A 15073-nucleotide genomic window follows, 5' to 3' on the forward strand; every position below is an offset into this window, starting at 1 on the left:
AGATTTCACACCCTCGATTTGAAGAAAAATAAAACTTAAAAATATGCATTTACAAAGATACAGCCTTAATTACACATATGGAGGCAGTTTGCGGCCGTCTGCTGTCACACAGAGGATTACAGTTATGTGCTGCTTCTCATTTCCAGTCGTGATTACTCACACCTGTTTTTCTCTCAATTTGTGAACTGTGGTATTGGTTGGCATGTCGGAAAAAATATTGGGTTCTGATTAACATTTACAATCTCCAAACTGGTACAGTTTGTTAGAAACGCTGAAATTGTAAAAGCGTCTTTGAATTCCTCAGGAAGCTAATGACACTTCTTTGAAAATGTCTGCCTGTATGTCATGGATGATTCGAGATGGGGTAGTAACGTTTTGGTTCGTCTTTTCTCGGCAGTAAGCCACGTTGCTGTTTGTGTGCTCAGGTTGTCGCATCTTTTGTTGCCGATTTTTAATACACACCTCACTGTGGTAATCGAATTTAAGACACAGGCTATTTTTGAGAAGCAAAAAATGGTTTAAAACGTGTGTCTAAATTTGAAGGAATACGGTATTTTTGTTTAATTTGAGTTAGTAGAAAGCAAGGCACACATCTGACTAGCTGTTATGCTATGCAAACAGTCTAACCTTTGCATGTTTTCCTGTGGATGGTAGATAATAATAAATAGAGCTTAGATGCAAAATATAAAATAGATAAATAAAGGAACCCAGGCATCAGCAAATACTGCACAAAACAAAACATGTGCATGTTCCAGGATTCAGTGTTATTTGATTATACAGCACACGGTTGATGGTGATTTAGACCTGTTTAAAACGTTGAAATAAGTGCATATTGTGTATGTACACAGTACTGTATTATACAATTTAAGGGTATTGGTGGTTGAGTTGTTTATTTATTTATTTATTTATTTATTGCTAGCTTGCACATTCTTGAAAATTACTTAAATACACACCCACCTAGATTTTCTATACTGCTTCAGTACTACTGCCTACTTGTGTGGGAACAGCCTAACAGTGCCATGATATAGGAGAAATTATACCATGACTTTAAGAAACAAAGTATGGCTAGCACTATTGCTGCTTTAAATGAAAACTAGCGGGAGGCAGCACTCATGCCAATAGGGGTACAGTGTGGGAGAAATCTGAAGGAGTATTTCCCCAAGGCTAGAAGAAGCTTGTCACACTCAGTTATCTTATTACAGTGCTAATTTGGGAAGTCCAATATATCAGGTTTGTATTTTCTTAGATGAGTCAAGGTGCTAGGAGTGGGGGTTGTTTTCCTACTGAAAAAAAAAAAAGTTTAGAACTTTAGCATTTATAAATCTGATGAAGAAAGTAATAGGTTTACCAAGGTTGCTAGGATACAGCAAATTCATAAAGTGCAGAGGTGGGATATTTTAAACTGAAAATCTGTGCTTGATCAAATAATCCCAGAGCAAATGTCTGCTGATGATTAGCTTGGAGTGTGACAGCAATGTTGAGTTCGACACCCCTTTTACCACAAAAGGAAATCATTGAACTGCAGAACCCCGGGGTCTGCAGTAGATCATGAAAATAATCCTTTGAGCAGTTGCTGGCATTGAAATTCATGTTATTCTCAATAGATAGGTCATATTTAATGGCACTGTCATAGTGTACTGTAGTCTACTGAAGTTCCTGAGTTGCTTTAAAAATAACAAAATGTTGTATTTAAAGAAAACCCTATTAACACAAGGTTTAGCTGGAAGGGAGGCTGTGGTGATGGCAGTGGTTGATGGACTCCTGAGGTTGCTGTTGAAACTATAATCTGATTATCCAGGATTACATGTGGAGTTTTCGATCCAAATTGTTTTTGATTTATGCAAATTATTATGTATGGAGAGAGTTAATCGTAAGTAATGACATTGCTGAAATTTCTGACTACTTCATGGGTACAGACTGTTTGCTGAATCTATCACAGCTTTTGGATTTCATCCCATCCCATCCCATTCATTTTTTTTTTTTTTTTGCATTGAAATTATTGATCCTATAATGCAGTGGGACTTTTGTTTATTTCACGATGCAATGAAAGAGATGTAAACAATCATTAACCACTCGCTTCACAATAAAAAATAAAATAAAAAAAAGAATGTACAGCATTTTAAGTTCTGTACATTAGTAAGTACAGTAATGGAAACAAACAATTCAACATGCACTGTAAACACCTGGCTGGAAATGTGACTGAAAAATGTGGTTCTAGCAAGAGGTGCCAAATTACAGCATAAAACACTTGGGAAAAGCGTGTGCATGGATAGCTCATTACCATTGCAACTGACCTTTCAGTACCTCAAGTGAGACGAGAGATTTTTAATTCCCTGCCCAGAGAAAACAGTAGTAAAAATATGCATAAAAACAACAGTTCATCTGATTGTACCTGATTGCATTCAAGGTGGTCTGTACGAGGCAAAGAGTGAGTGATAAAGTTTAGAGTAGCTATATGATGGGCAGGTGGATAAGGGTCAACATTTTGATCAAGAACCCTACAAATAAAGAGCCAACAAAGACATAATGTCTTGCTTTTATTTCAGAAATAAAGTAACTTGTAGAAATAATACCAATGATTTATGGAACTGCCTAAAATATTGCACTTTCCGTCTGTTTCCTGAGACAGTTCAAGTGAATGAAAATTTCCTTTGGTCTTCTTAATGCTCATAGATCAGAGGATTGCAGTCGGATGAAAAGCCACCTAATGATTATGTTATCAGCTACCTTTTCATCTGCTGAATGATGGACTATAATTGGATATAATCACTTCAGTGCAAATTCCACCACAGGTGTCCGAAAAGGTCAAATTCAACCAACATAAGACCCAAAAGATGAGGGAGGCATACTCCTGCCAAGTTTAGATGGATTTCCAAATGGATTGTTAATGTTTGTATTAGACAGGTGGTTACATTTCAACCTTTAATATATTACCATCTAGTTTTAAACTGTAAGACTTTTGTATTTATCCACAGGCCAGATATTATATGTAAAACAGGCAAGCACCATACCAGGCTTTCCCCGATTTTTATTTTTTTATTATTCCAACATGAATACAGCTCTTCTGACTTGCAGGGTTCATGTTACTCAGCTATTTTGTTTTCCTACCTGTTCATTTTCTCCGATCTCTTGTCCACATTCTGCGGACCTCTTACATTAAGTGCCCATGATTGACTGGGGATACAGTGTTGGCAATTGCTACAGTTAGGCAGCATGCTGGAACCTTGACTCAGCCCTGACCTGAACGTCACCTGCTATTCAGTCATGCCTCTCTCAAGCATAGACTGTACGTTGAGCCAAAATGTCTTGCATTGAATCATTTACAATGCTTGAACTTAACACTTTAAAGATTGCATATATAGATTGCAGCAGAAAATGGGTGCATTGTTGCCAGCCTTAGATAGCAGTCAAATGTGTTTTTTAAGCATCACTTAAAACCATGACAATGTACTGGAGTGACATGCTTTTAGAGTGTTGGCATTGCCTGTTTTTTGTTTTGTTGTCTTGCTAAACAAATTATAATTGTTTGCATTAAGGGGGAAAGTCTTACTAACCAAACTAATCACTTAGACCTTGTAGACCTTGTAAATGTAGGCAAGAAAACCGATTTTTAGATTTTAGGTTTATTTTCTTACCGGTACACCCTGTCTATCTCTCTCCTTATTAGCTTGACAATGGGATTCCAATCAGCCTGCAGCTTCACCAGCAGACAGCTGCCGAATTACTGTTCTCATTCATTCACAAGGGAAAGGCGGCAGCTTTTTCAGTCACTCAAAGCAGATTTAGTACCCACAGAATTGTTCAGTGTGATGTTTTGTTTTTTTCTCTGCAACAAAGTAAAGGTCCTGTTCTGATGTTTGATGCGGCTTACACAAGGTTTTAGCCTCGTAGTCAGGATTCTGAGCATCACAAAGATCTCTCACTGTTTCTCACCCGGCTGGTATTTTCCGGGTCTCGACATCAATGCTGCATCGTCTGTCACAGCACTCCAGTCTTATCCTGTTGATCTCTTTGTCAAGGAAAGTCATGGTTAAATTCATTTTAATATAAGCATTTTCCAGATATTTAATTCAGACTCTTATCTGTGTGTCATGCTGGAGGAATGGGTTGTTTCTTCAAAGCTGATTAGATAAGGCACAGGCCACAAACTGTGTTAACTCTTTTAAGCCCGCCATCCCAAATGCTGTCTGATTGTCATCTATCTGATTGTCATCATCTATCTGCAGTATTGGGTGTAATTGAGATCCACTGGCTTAACAGACTGAGCAGGTATCTGTCAAGGACAGTACTGTAGTGTACGCATTGTTCCAAGTGTCCTGTAACCCTTTTTTTCCCCCAGTGTTCCTTATAAATATTCTGTGTTAATTCTCTGAGACAAATCCTATTTTTTACTCTGTAGCATTCTAGGTACTTAAGAATTCCTGTAGAATGGAACTAAATGCTATATTCAACTATTTGGGTTGTTCTCAATGAGGAATTGGACAGGAAAGCACACAAATTCATAAACCATACTCTTGTTACGTTTTGACAAATTCATAAACCATACTCTTGTTACGTTTTGATGAAAGTTGTACAAATTCTACTTTTAAGATGGCTCAGATAGTAAGCACTTGTTTGTTACCCTGGGGGATTTTCTGTAGTCCTGGACTCGCTGGTATCATAACTTACTTCAATTAGGTATTGCTGGAACTGACTCATAGCATGTAAGCTCATGTTGCTGAACTTTCCTGACAGAAGGTGAATTGCAGGTGCATGTCATTGTGCAACTGGGGACTAAAACTAAACAAAATATTTACTTGCGGATGATTTTAAACAGCCAAATAAAAAACAAAATTATCAGGGTTAAAATGTGTTTCTGTAGTTAGGGTTTTTTTTGGTGCTCATTGCTCCAGTTCTTATTTTTTGACTGAAGGAATGGTTCTTGGAAAGGCTACATGTCTATTCAAGTCTAACAAAAGCAACACTATCTCAGCAGCTGCTGCTGTCGCAGTGTGAAAACATGTAACACTAGGGACTGCAGTTAATGTTTTCCAGATATAAACCATTTAGCAGAATTTAAGAAACCTCACTAAAATTAAACAGTTCAATGTAACCAACTTAACCCCCCTTTTATAAGCTTAAGTAATTTTTTTTTAACTTATTTGAATGTAGAAACTTATTTTACTGAATTTATTTTACTAAATTCTGTATTACTTGGAAATTAAGATATGTGATTAATTTCATATATTTCAGATATGTGATTAATTGCATATATATATATATATATATATATATATTATATAACCTATAATATTATATTAAAAACATATATTTTAAATACACTTTATAGGCTGTATCAAAGCTTTCACATTAACTTATATTACTATATCATAAATTTTGGACAATATCTCCCAACGGACGCTGTATCAATTTCACACCAGATTACTAATTCCAAAAAACTCTTAATCTCCCAAATTGGCCTCTTGAGAGAATCTTTCTCTGACGGTGTTTACAGTTGATGAGATTATACTTAGGGCTTCTGATTTTCGGTTTTAACTGATAAAACACCGCTGACACAAAAAAAATGTAATCGGTGGCTAGCCAATAAACAACTGAAACCAACGAAAAACTCTGGAAATGGTTAATCAATTTACGTTGACTTTACCCTTTTCCCATTAAAAAATAAAACCTACTACAAAAAGAATAATAATACATTTCCCCAGTGCTGCTGGGCAATGTCCCGCCTTCCTGACTTGTATCTGTCATTGATTCGTTCTGAATACTTTAAACCCTCCCCAACTACCGAGTGACAGCACATGCCTACATTTCTATTGGAGACTCTGCTTGCGAGATCTAAAATAAGATTACAATCTGGAATGGAGGCTTGTAAGCGGGATTTAAAGCTGTATTACAGTTAAGAAACAGAGGATTTAAAACAGAATTGTGGCGAAATGTAAAAACATGCCTAAACACAAAAACCCCAGAAGAATGTGCTCGTGACCATAGCAATTTTGTTGTGGAAGACAGCAAAGGAAAGAAGGTACAACTTAAGTGTGCAAGTACTGTCAAGTTACTATACATATTTTGACAGAAAAATAACTGCTCAAGCATTTTGGAAAGTTCCGAAAGCCCCGAAAAAAACTTGATTTACATAACTCGAAAATAGCTAAAAATAAGCACTGAAAAATACAATAAATAAAAAACAAAAAGCAAAAGCCTTAATTGTACTGTACTCCTTGTTTCCAAGAACAACATTAAGCAGATAGATTGATTATCAGTTACCGGTACAAGAGTTGGATTTATGTACATTAACAACATGGGCAAAACTCCCTTATGAACTGTAACAGTGTGGTCAAAATTATGTTACAAATGACATCTGATCTTGCAAGACATAAGAATAGATACAAACGAGAGGAGGCCATTTGGCCCATCTTGCTCGTTTGGTTGTTAGTAGCTTATTTAAGGATCAAGTAGTCAAGCAGTTTCTTGAAAGATCCCAGGATGTCAGCTTCAGTTGAACAACATTACTGAATCCCAATTTCTGTGTAGTTTCTGTGTAATTTCTGTTGCGGTGACCCAGTGACACAACACAAATCACGTCAGGAGCTTGCACACAATAAAAAGGTCACCTTCTTTTCTCTGTAGTGTGACGTAGAAAGAGCTCAAACTTTACTTTGTCTATTGAGTATGATGGACAGGTTAGTGATGGAACTTCAGAACTATTACTACATCCTATCTGGAGATGTAAGGCATTAAGCAGGATTGATGTGAGATTGAAAATGCACTGATTGAGAATATTTTTCATATCCACATCATCAATTTTTAATAGTGTGTTGTCATTGTGTGTATGTGGGTCCTTTTGCCAATAATGGAAGGATTCTAAGAGCATGCCTATGTTTCTTGCTGCAGGCTTAGCTCTGGTGTAAATGCTTTATGAATATTCCCCGATATGTGTACCGGTAACTGTTCCTTTGGTCAGTGGAAGTGTGGCAAGCTATAAATGGTACTAATTAAGGAAACTGCGGTTTATGGCTAGGAGATGCTGTAATGTAGTCACTTTGTGTTTTTGAACAGATTGAAGATCTTTGCTAGAAGCCATTGCCCTTTTTATTTTTGCTTTCTTTTTTAGGTCTTATTTAAAGATCCATGTGGCATAAAAAAGCCTTTGTCAGCTAAAGTATATGTGACTGTTGTTCAAGGCTGTATTATTTTATTAAAATGACCTAAAATAATATCTGTAAAACAGAAAGATCCATCAAGGCTATAATGTCAGGCTTGGGCAGTGAAGTGACTTAGGAGTTTAACATACCAAGAAAGTTAATAAACTATGCACAAGCATACTGCACATGGTCTTAATGTGAATGTACAGGTAGTGGACCCAAATGCACAGAAAGCAATGTGATGGTTTTACAGCTTTTGTCTAAAGAATCAAAAAAGGCTTGCCTGAGTGCACTTACAAGACCTAGTGCATGCAAGGACAGAAGTGACAAAAAGCACAGGCACCCGATCCCTGCTCTGGTGACTGTTGCTGGTGGGAGTCTCTTGGTCCTAAGGGGATGAGAGACCCAGTGAATTATTGTTCTTGCAAAATCATTCATCTTCATTGCCATCAGGGATCTCCTTGGATTCCATATTGCCACAGTTACAGACTGCTCCACTCTCTGTTTCCTAACATAAAAGGTGTGGCTGATGCAAGTAGTTCATCCACCCAGAACTCAAATATACAGATAATGTCATGTGCAATTGTGCTTGAGTAATGAATAGCACAATTCAAATGAGTTCTTTATTCACAGACAGCTCAGTATAGTTGTGATGAGTGGAAGGCCCAATAGGATGATGCCTACCAATAATGTCTGATGGATGAGAGGGGGCTGTCTTTCAATGTTCATATGGTGTAAAGCTGAAGATCAAAAGAGAGAGCCCAGACATACACACCTTGTTGTCTCTATGAACAGGAACGCAAGATAACGTGTACAGTGGTACATGTAATAGTAGTACAGATAATATTTTGGGTTAGGTGTCTGACACTGAAAATACATTTCCTCATATAATAAAAAGCCCAGGGTCGCCTTTTTCTGCGCAGTGTAAAGCTTTAAAGTCATTCAGTTACCAGAGTTTAAAATTAAACTACAGTGTACAGGTGTGTTTGAAAGTATTTGTTTTAATATTTAAACCTCCTACCGTTTTCCTACCGTTCGTTACCTTTTAGTACTGGTATAAATGAAAAAACCTTCAAAGGAATTACAGCCCTGTTATGTACAGTTGGGTGTACATTATTCCTTATATAATTCTTTCCTGAGCACTTTAAAAAAAACCTTTTCCCTCCCTTTTTTCTCCAGGATTCTACGACAAAGAAAAGCAACCACGCAGTAGAAATAGTGCCCTCCCCCTCATTTGATGTGTTTTCCCCAGAAGAAGAAGATAACCCCTATGAATTCTCAGTGACAGCTGTGACCAGAAAACCCTGCTCTTTGGACATCTCCCACCTGTCTGCTAAAACAGGTAAGCAAAATACATACATATGAAATGGCTGTTGTTTTCCCTATTAACATGCAAAGCTATATAAACACACACACACACACACACACACACAATATACTTGTAATAATATGCACCCCTTTTACAAATTAAGATAATTGTCATACAAGCGTAGTGTTATAAATTAGGTAACTTGATTTCAGTAGTCTGTGGTAGTCTATGTTGTTTAGTATACAAACATTGTGCTTTATACAAGTGATATAACCCAAAGCTGATCACAGCTCAGTTATGCTGGTTTAAGGTGAACAGATGTCCCGTTTTGGATGGGATAGTCCCACTTTTGGAACACTGGTCCCAGTGTCCCCGGAACTTTTCTTGGCATGCTCATTTCTTCCCGTTTTTTTCCCCAGAAAAAAACATCATTGCTCTCTGTAGCATTATTTTCATTGATAGTATATGATATACAGTGGCTCTCAAAAGTAATCACCCCCTTGGACTTTTCCACATTTTTTTTGTGTTACAACATGGAATCAAAATGAATTTAATTAGGAGTTTTTGCCACTGATCAACACAAAAAGTCCATAATGTCTAAGTGAAAAATAAAATCTACAAATTGTTCTATATTAAGGCATTGAATATCCCCCAGAGCATAGTAAAGTCAGCATATTATTAAGAAATGGAGAGATATGAGAATCTGTCTAGAACAGACCGTCCTCAAAAACAGAGTATCCGGCCGAGAAGGGCACTAGTCAGGGGGCAAAATGGATGCAGCAAAGTACAGAGAAATCCTGTAAGAAAACCTGCTGAAGTCTGCAAGAGACTTGGGACACGGGAGAAGATTCATCTTCTCAATCATCTCAATCATCAAGAAATGGAAGGTGCATTGTACCACCCAGAAACTGCCTAGATCAGACCGTCCCTCCAAACTGAGCAGCCGGGCAAGGAGGAAACTGGTGAGGGATGCTACTGTGAGGCCAACGACAACTTTGAAAGAGCTAGTGTTCAGTGGCTGAGATGGGAGAAAATGTGCATCAGTCAACAATAACTTTGGGAGAACACTTGACAAAAAGTAGCCTGTATGGCAGGGAGGCAAATAGGAAGCCATTACTAAAAATAAACCATCTCAAAGCCTGCATGGAGTTTGCAACAAAGCACCCGAGTGATCCTGCAAAAATGTGGCAAAAGGTGTTGTGATCAGACGAGACCAAATTAGAACATTTTGGTCAAAATGCCAAGCATTACGTTTAGCGCAGACCCAACACAGCACATCTCCCAGTCAACACCACCCTTACAGTCAAGCATGGTATTGGCAGCATCATGCTGTGCCCTTGGGATGCTTCTCCAATCAGCATGGGACGTTACAACGATATGTAGCACATGTTACTTTTTTTTAATTTATCGCTTTCTTTTAATTGGTGTGTATGATTTGTGTTACGTTACCGAAATCCAGTCAGGCATTGAAGACAGATGATGGTAATTTTGTAACAATTATTTTTATGCACCAATGACTTTTAACCTTTTTGACCATATTGGATGGCATACAAATGCTTAGATGACGTGTGTGGCAGAGCAAAGCTCTGACTGGTGCAAGACTATTAAGGCAAAATAAAAGAAATGGGGTGTTAAAGCATCATGAATGGAAAAACAGGGAGCTGGAGCAAGCTTGTTAGGAATTGAAAAAAAATGGATGGAGCAAACGCTGTTCTTTTTGCCACTTGTACAAATAGTAGAGGAAAACCTGTTTGAGTCTGTAAATGGCTTAAAACTGGGGCGAAAATTCACCCTTCAGCAGGACAATGATCCAAACCACAAAGCCAAAGCTACACTGGAGTGGCTTAAGAATAAGAAAGTGAATGTCCTTGTGTGGCCCAGTCAAAGAGAATCTATGGAAAGGTTTGAAAACTGCTGTCCATAAGCGATCCCCAAGCAACTTGAGCGAGCTTGAACAAATCAGCCAAGAAGAATGGGCACAAATTGCACCACGCCGGTGTGCAAAGTTACCCAAAAACACTTGCGGCTGTAATTGCTGCCAAAGGTGCTTCCACCAATTATTGAGTTGTGGGTCAGAATACTTATGCAATCAACATATTTCAGTTTTTTTTCTCTTTAGTTTTTGCTGACATTTAGGTTCCAAACCCCCACCTCTTTTGACTTAGGTCACTTCGACGGAGTCTGACCTTCTGCCAATAAAAACATCAAACAAAAACGAAATAACACAACCCCATAAACAACTAAAAGCGGGCACCGTGGTAGGAGGATCTGCGCGTCGCTCCACAGAGCAGAGTAGTGAGAGATCTGCCGTCGCTCCAGAGCCGATAGAGGAGGAGGAGGCCTGTAGACTTATCTTACCCTTATAAGTCTTCAGTTTGAGCATTCAAGTTTTGAATAAAATATTAAGTTTAAAGAAAAGTGAAAATAATTTCACAAAATGGGACACCATAGGAAGGGTCTGAATACTTTTGCAAGGCAGTGTGTGTGTGGCCCCCAGTGTGTGTGTGTGTGTGTGTGTGTGTGCCAGTAGATTGCATCATCAAACTGTAACTTAGAACACATAGCTGACTAATATCACTGTTTAATAAAACAAACCCAGCGTATTATTATTATTTTTTTTTATCTTGGTTGATATCCTTTATTTTGTTATTACTTAGTTAATTTCTTCAAACTTGTACAGCATTTAAAAATGTAGTGAAAAGGCAGGGTGCAAGCATACATATTTATGAGAAAACCAGTTAGTATAACACGCTGCATTAATCTTTTAAATGTAGCGGTATCGTGCTGGAATTAGCTTTCATTTTCAAAACAGCTTGTTGTGGTTGTAACCTTATAATTTATAAGGTCATACAATGCAGGATTCAACGATAATGTAGCACATGTTACTTTTTTTTTTTAATCGCTTTCTTTATTGGTGTGTATGATTTGTTAGTTACCGAAATCTCAGTCAGCAATTGAAGACAGATAAGAGGATAATTTTGTAACAATTAATTTGCACCAATGAAACATAACCTGTTTAACCATACTGATGGCATATCAAATGCTTAGATGACGATATAGAACTTAAGGATAAAACAAAATACATTTCGACACCGAATTGAGTACAAGGTGGTTTCAATAAATACTTTCTGATTTAAATGTAGGCCTACAATGTAATAGTTTGGGATATGCATTCTATTTAAAACAGTAGGTAGGTGTTTATTTTTAAAATTATGTTTATATATAATTATTAGTTGAATATACTGCTCCCAAATAAGACCATTTTGCTACCTGCTTTACAGGCAGGTTGCTAATCCTCACTACTGGGTTAAAAAGTTAACTTCTAGCCCTGTAAATATAACACAGCTTTAATAGGATCTTTTTTTAATATACAGTTATTCATCCAGCTGTAATAATCTCCCTTGCTGATAAACTATATTAAAAAAAAAAAAAAAAGCACATTAGTTTTTCCGATGCGCTGAATGATTTTAATAGAGATTTAACTTTGGAGAGAAATTGACGTGGAAAGTCATATTTTATTTATCTGAGTTTCTGTAGTTACAATTATTTATGCTTTTACTCTTTTATTAGGACCATTCTTTGGTGTGTTTAGATAGTTCCACTTGCTGCAGTGTTGTCTGTTTGATCTCCACACTAATTTCAGGGATTGTCTATCCTGTCAATTTATCTTCCAGTACACTATATAAATTATAGAATGTAAATAAATTATAAAAGTATGGAATGGTAGGCTAAAACGAAGGCCAGTAAGTTATGTATGCCAATAAATCTTATTTCTGTTGTCTTCAAATTACATTTGAACCCTTTACTGACCAAGGTATGTTCCCATTCCTATTTAATGTCTATTTTCTCAATGTCAAATGTATTACATTGGGCAGCAAGGAGTTAAAGACTTCCTTCCTTGAGTAACCTGCATGGATTATGCATGACTGATTATTAGATGAGATATTTAAAGCAGGTTCACGTGTTAAGTCTTGTCATGCAGTTTTATGTAAATTAACTAAACCTGCTTTCTTTTTTCTGGACAGAACCATTTCCAGCTGTCTTAACCATTCAAGCTCTCTGCATCTCATATCATACATACAAGAATATAGAGAGCCCAAGGCAACAAACAACAAAGTTCACAGTCCAAACAGTCATTTATTATTTTGTAATCTAAGTTGTTTAGCAACCATAAATAATAGTAACCGGCAATACACAACAATGTGTAATGCACAGTTAAAACAAAGGGGTTCAGTCCTGAAATAATAAACAGAGTATAAACACACACAAAACACAAACACGATCACAAGTCCAGAGTGAGTGCTATACTTGCAAGTACTGAAATACAATTTATAATGAACAGTAGTGCAGTGCTCAAAACACTCACAGTTATTTTACAGCCCTTCAGCGATTCTTTTGCAACCATAACAAACCAACACTTTGCCACATCCCCATTTGTACCATCAGCCACGCCCCCTTGGTAAGCGAGTGCAATCGCTTTTCCTCCAATCCGTTATTGCCACGTTGCTGCCCGTCTGTGGCGATGACTTCGTGTACTAAGGCTCCGACACCATTCTGGATGGTCGACTTCCACCTTTCCCTGGAATGAATTGTCAAACCATCCAGTCTGGGACACACTGTTCCCCTTACACAATGCCCTCACAGGTCGGGAGGGAGATTTAGAACCAATATTCATTCTTTCTCTGCCAACAGTACATAATGATGTAAACCTAATTAGCACATAACTGCTATTAAGAGATTGAGAAGATAAAAAAGTGTTAATGATGGGACGAGAGATTTTAAATTGATTTTTTTTTTTTTTTTTTTTTTTTAATGCAAAGTGATACCATGTGGCTTGTTTCTCACTATTTTGTACTGTGATGGGAAAAAAATATGTTGGGAATTAAATTATAATAGCAAGCTCTGTTTGGCTCCATCTTCTCTTAAAACATCATTAAACAAGCCACTCTTTTTTTAAAATGCTAGATACTTCCATATCCTTTCAGTTAAATTGCTTGAGCATTGCTTGGAAGCAGACCCCTGGAAGGTGACGTCATTGTTACTGCCATATTGTATCTTTTGGCAAAAGTGTACAGACCAGTTGCTGTGCTCTATATAAAGCCCGGAACAAACAGATGCGGTGCGGCTCGCAAAGGCATTTTGCTGCCTGTATTGCTGCCATTGCTTTTATATGGTGTTGGACAGATCAACGTGGGACGATACTGCTAGTGACGCTGAGCGGGTCCGCTCAAATCAAACCCGGAGTTTTTTTCTGCCTGCCGCACGTCACAATCGATGGTTTAACTAATCACAGTCAAGTGGTGACAACACATGCTTGACAGGAAAAATCATGAATGAAACTGTTGTCTACAGAGGTGTTCAAGCACCCTGAAGTATTTGGTCCCTCCCATATTTCATTAAAGGACAGGCACGTCAGTATTTTATACATCGACCCTGATAATCATACTAAATAACTGGCTAAAACAGTAAAGGTTCTATTTTCTAGCACTTAGTAGGCTAACAGTAGTAGACTACTTGCTGTCAAGCAACACATTGTATGTTTCTCTGCTAAGTTGATTGCTCATGTTATACAGTTGCATATATATTACAGAAAAACAACTTTGATAAACAAACCTGTGTTTTTATTTTGTAGATTATATGGGGAGCATTACAGCTATGGCCAAACGTTTTACATCACATCCTACAGAATTAACTATTTTTGCTTCACAAAGTCAAATGAAACCTGCTGAATAATGTTACGTTAACATGTTGAATACATATCACTTTGTAGTTTTCCAAAAATTGAAAAATGTGACGTTTCGAAATCTAACATGAAATATTGTACTACTGCTGTAGTTTCCGGTAGACTTTTGTGATATTATTTTGTAGTTTCATTGATTGCATGATGTGAAATAAATAAATACTTTTTTTTTAAATTATGCCTCAGTCCTAACATTCTAGGTGATGCAAAACTTTTGGCCATATGTGAAAGCTTATATTCGAGTAGATTACATTTTTCTACAATATTGTAAGAAAAGTCAGTCGCATAGTGCATACCGCTCGCGTGTGCCTGGGTGCAAAAACATGCCCAGCGGTACCTCGTCACTCATGTGTGTCCCAGGTTTAATGCCCAAAGGAAGTGCGCCACTGAGAAACGGCTAGACACTTCAGGATGTAGCAGCTGTAAACAAGGGACTGCCGGGTGAATAAGCATAACCTGCTGTGGGATTCAGCATCTTGCATGATGCTGGATAGCATCTGCACACCAAACACAAGTAGTCACCTTTATTTTACTGTTCTCTGATTAAAACATCAAGCATTAGAACAAAATGTTTGTGTTTTTCCTACTGGACACAGGCTCCTTTTATAACCTGATTGCATATAGGTGTAAGGCACCCTTAGGGTGTAATTAGATACATTGTCTGACAGTAATTAAAAATAAATAAATAAATAAATAAATAAAACATAATAACAACATAGTGCTGAATCACAATCCTAGTTGTGCTGAATGATGAATTAGAAGGTTAGAGTGGAACTTCTCTACTTGTTACAGTGCTTTCCATTCCACAACTCTCCTTCAAAGGCTGATTACATATTGATTGGAGTCAAATGAGAAGGTGTAAGTGAGTGAAATGGTGCAGTGAAT

The 15073-nt window shown here is 37.4% G+C and overlaps 1 protein-coding gene across 6 annotated transcripts in view; it reads left to right on the forward strand.

Annotated features, from left to right (window-relative positions):
• Positions 1 to 15073, forward strand: part of LOC121319655 (ankyrin repeat and sterile alpha motif domain-containing protein 1B-like) — a 220645-nt gene that overhangs the window by 101857 nt on the left and 103715 nt on the right. For all 6 annotated transcript variants that reach the window (XM_041257294.1, XM_041257292.1, XM_041257293.1 and 3 more), the window contains one exon: positions 8319 to 8481. In XM_041257294.1, coding sequence (XP_041113228.1) covers positions 8319 to 8481 — 163 coding nt within the window. The remainder of the gene's footprint in view (positions 1 to 8318; positions 8482 to 15073) is intronic.

Source organism: Polyodon spathula, chromosome 8, assembly GCF_017654505.1.
Source record: "Polyodon spathula isolate WHYD16114869_AA chromosome 8, ASM1765450v1, whole genome shotgun sequence".
Taxonomy (NCBI): domain Eukaryota; kingdom Metazoa; phylum Chordata; class Actinopteri; order Acipenseriformes; family Polyodontidae; genus Polyodon; species Polyodon spathula.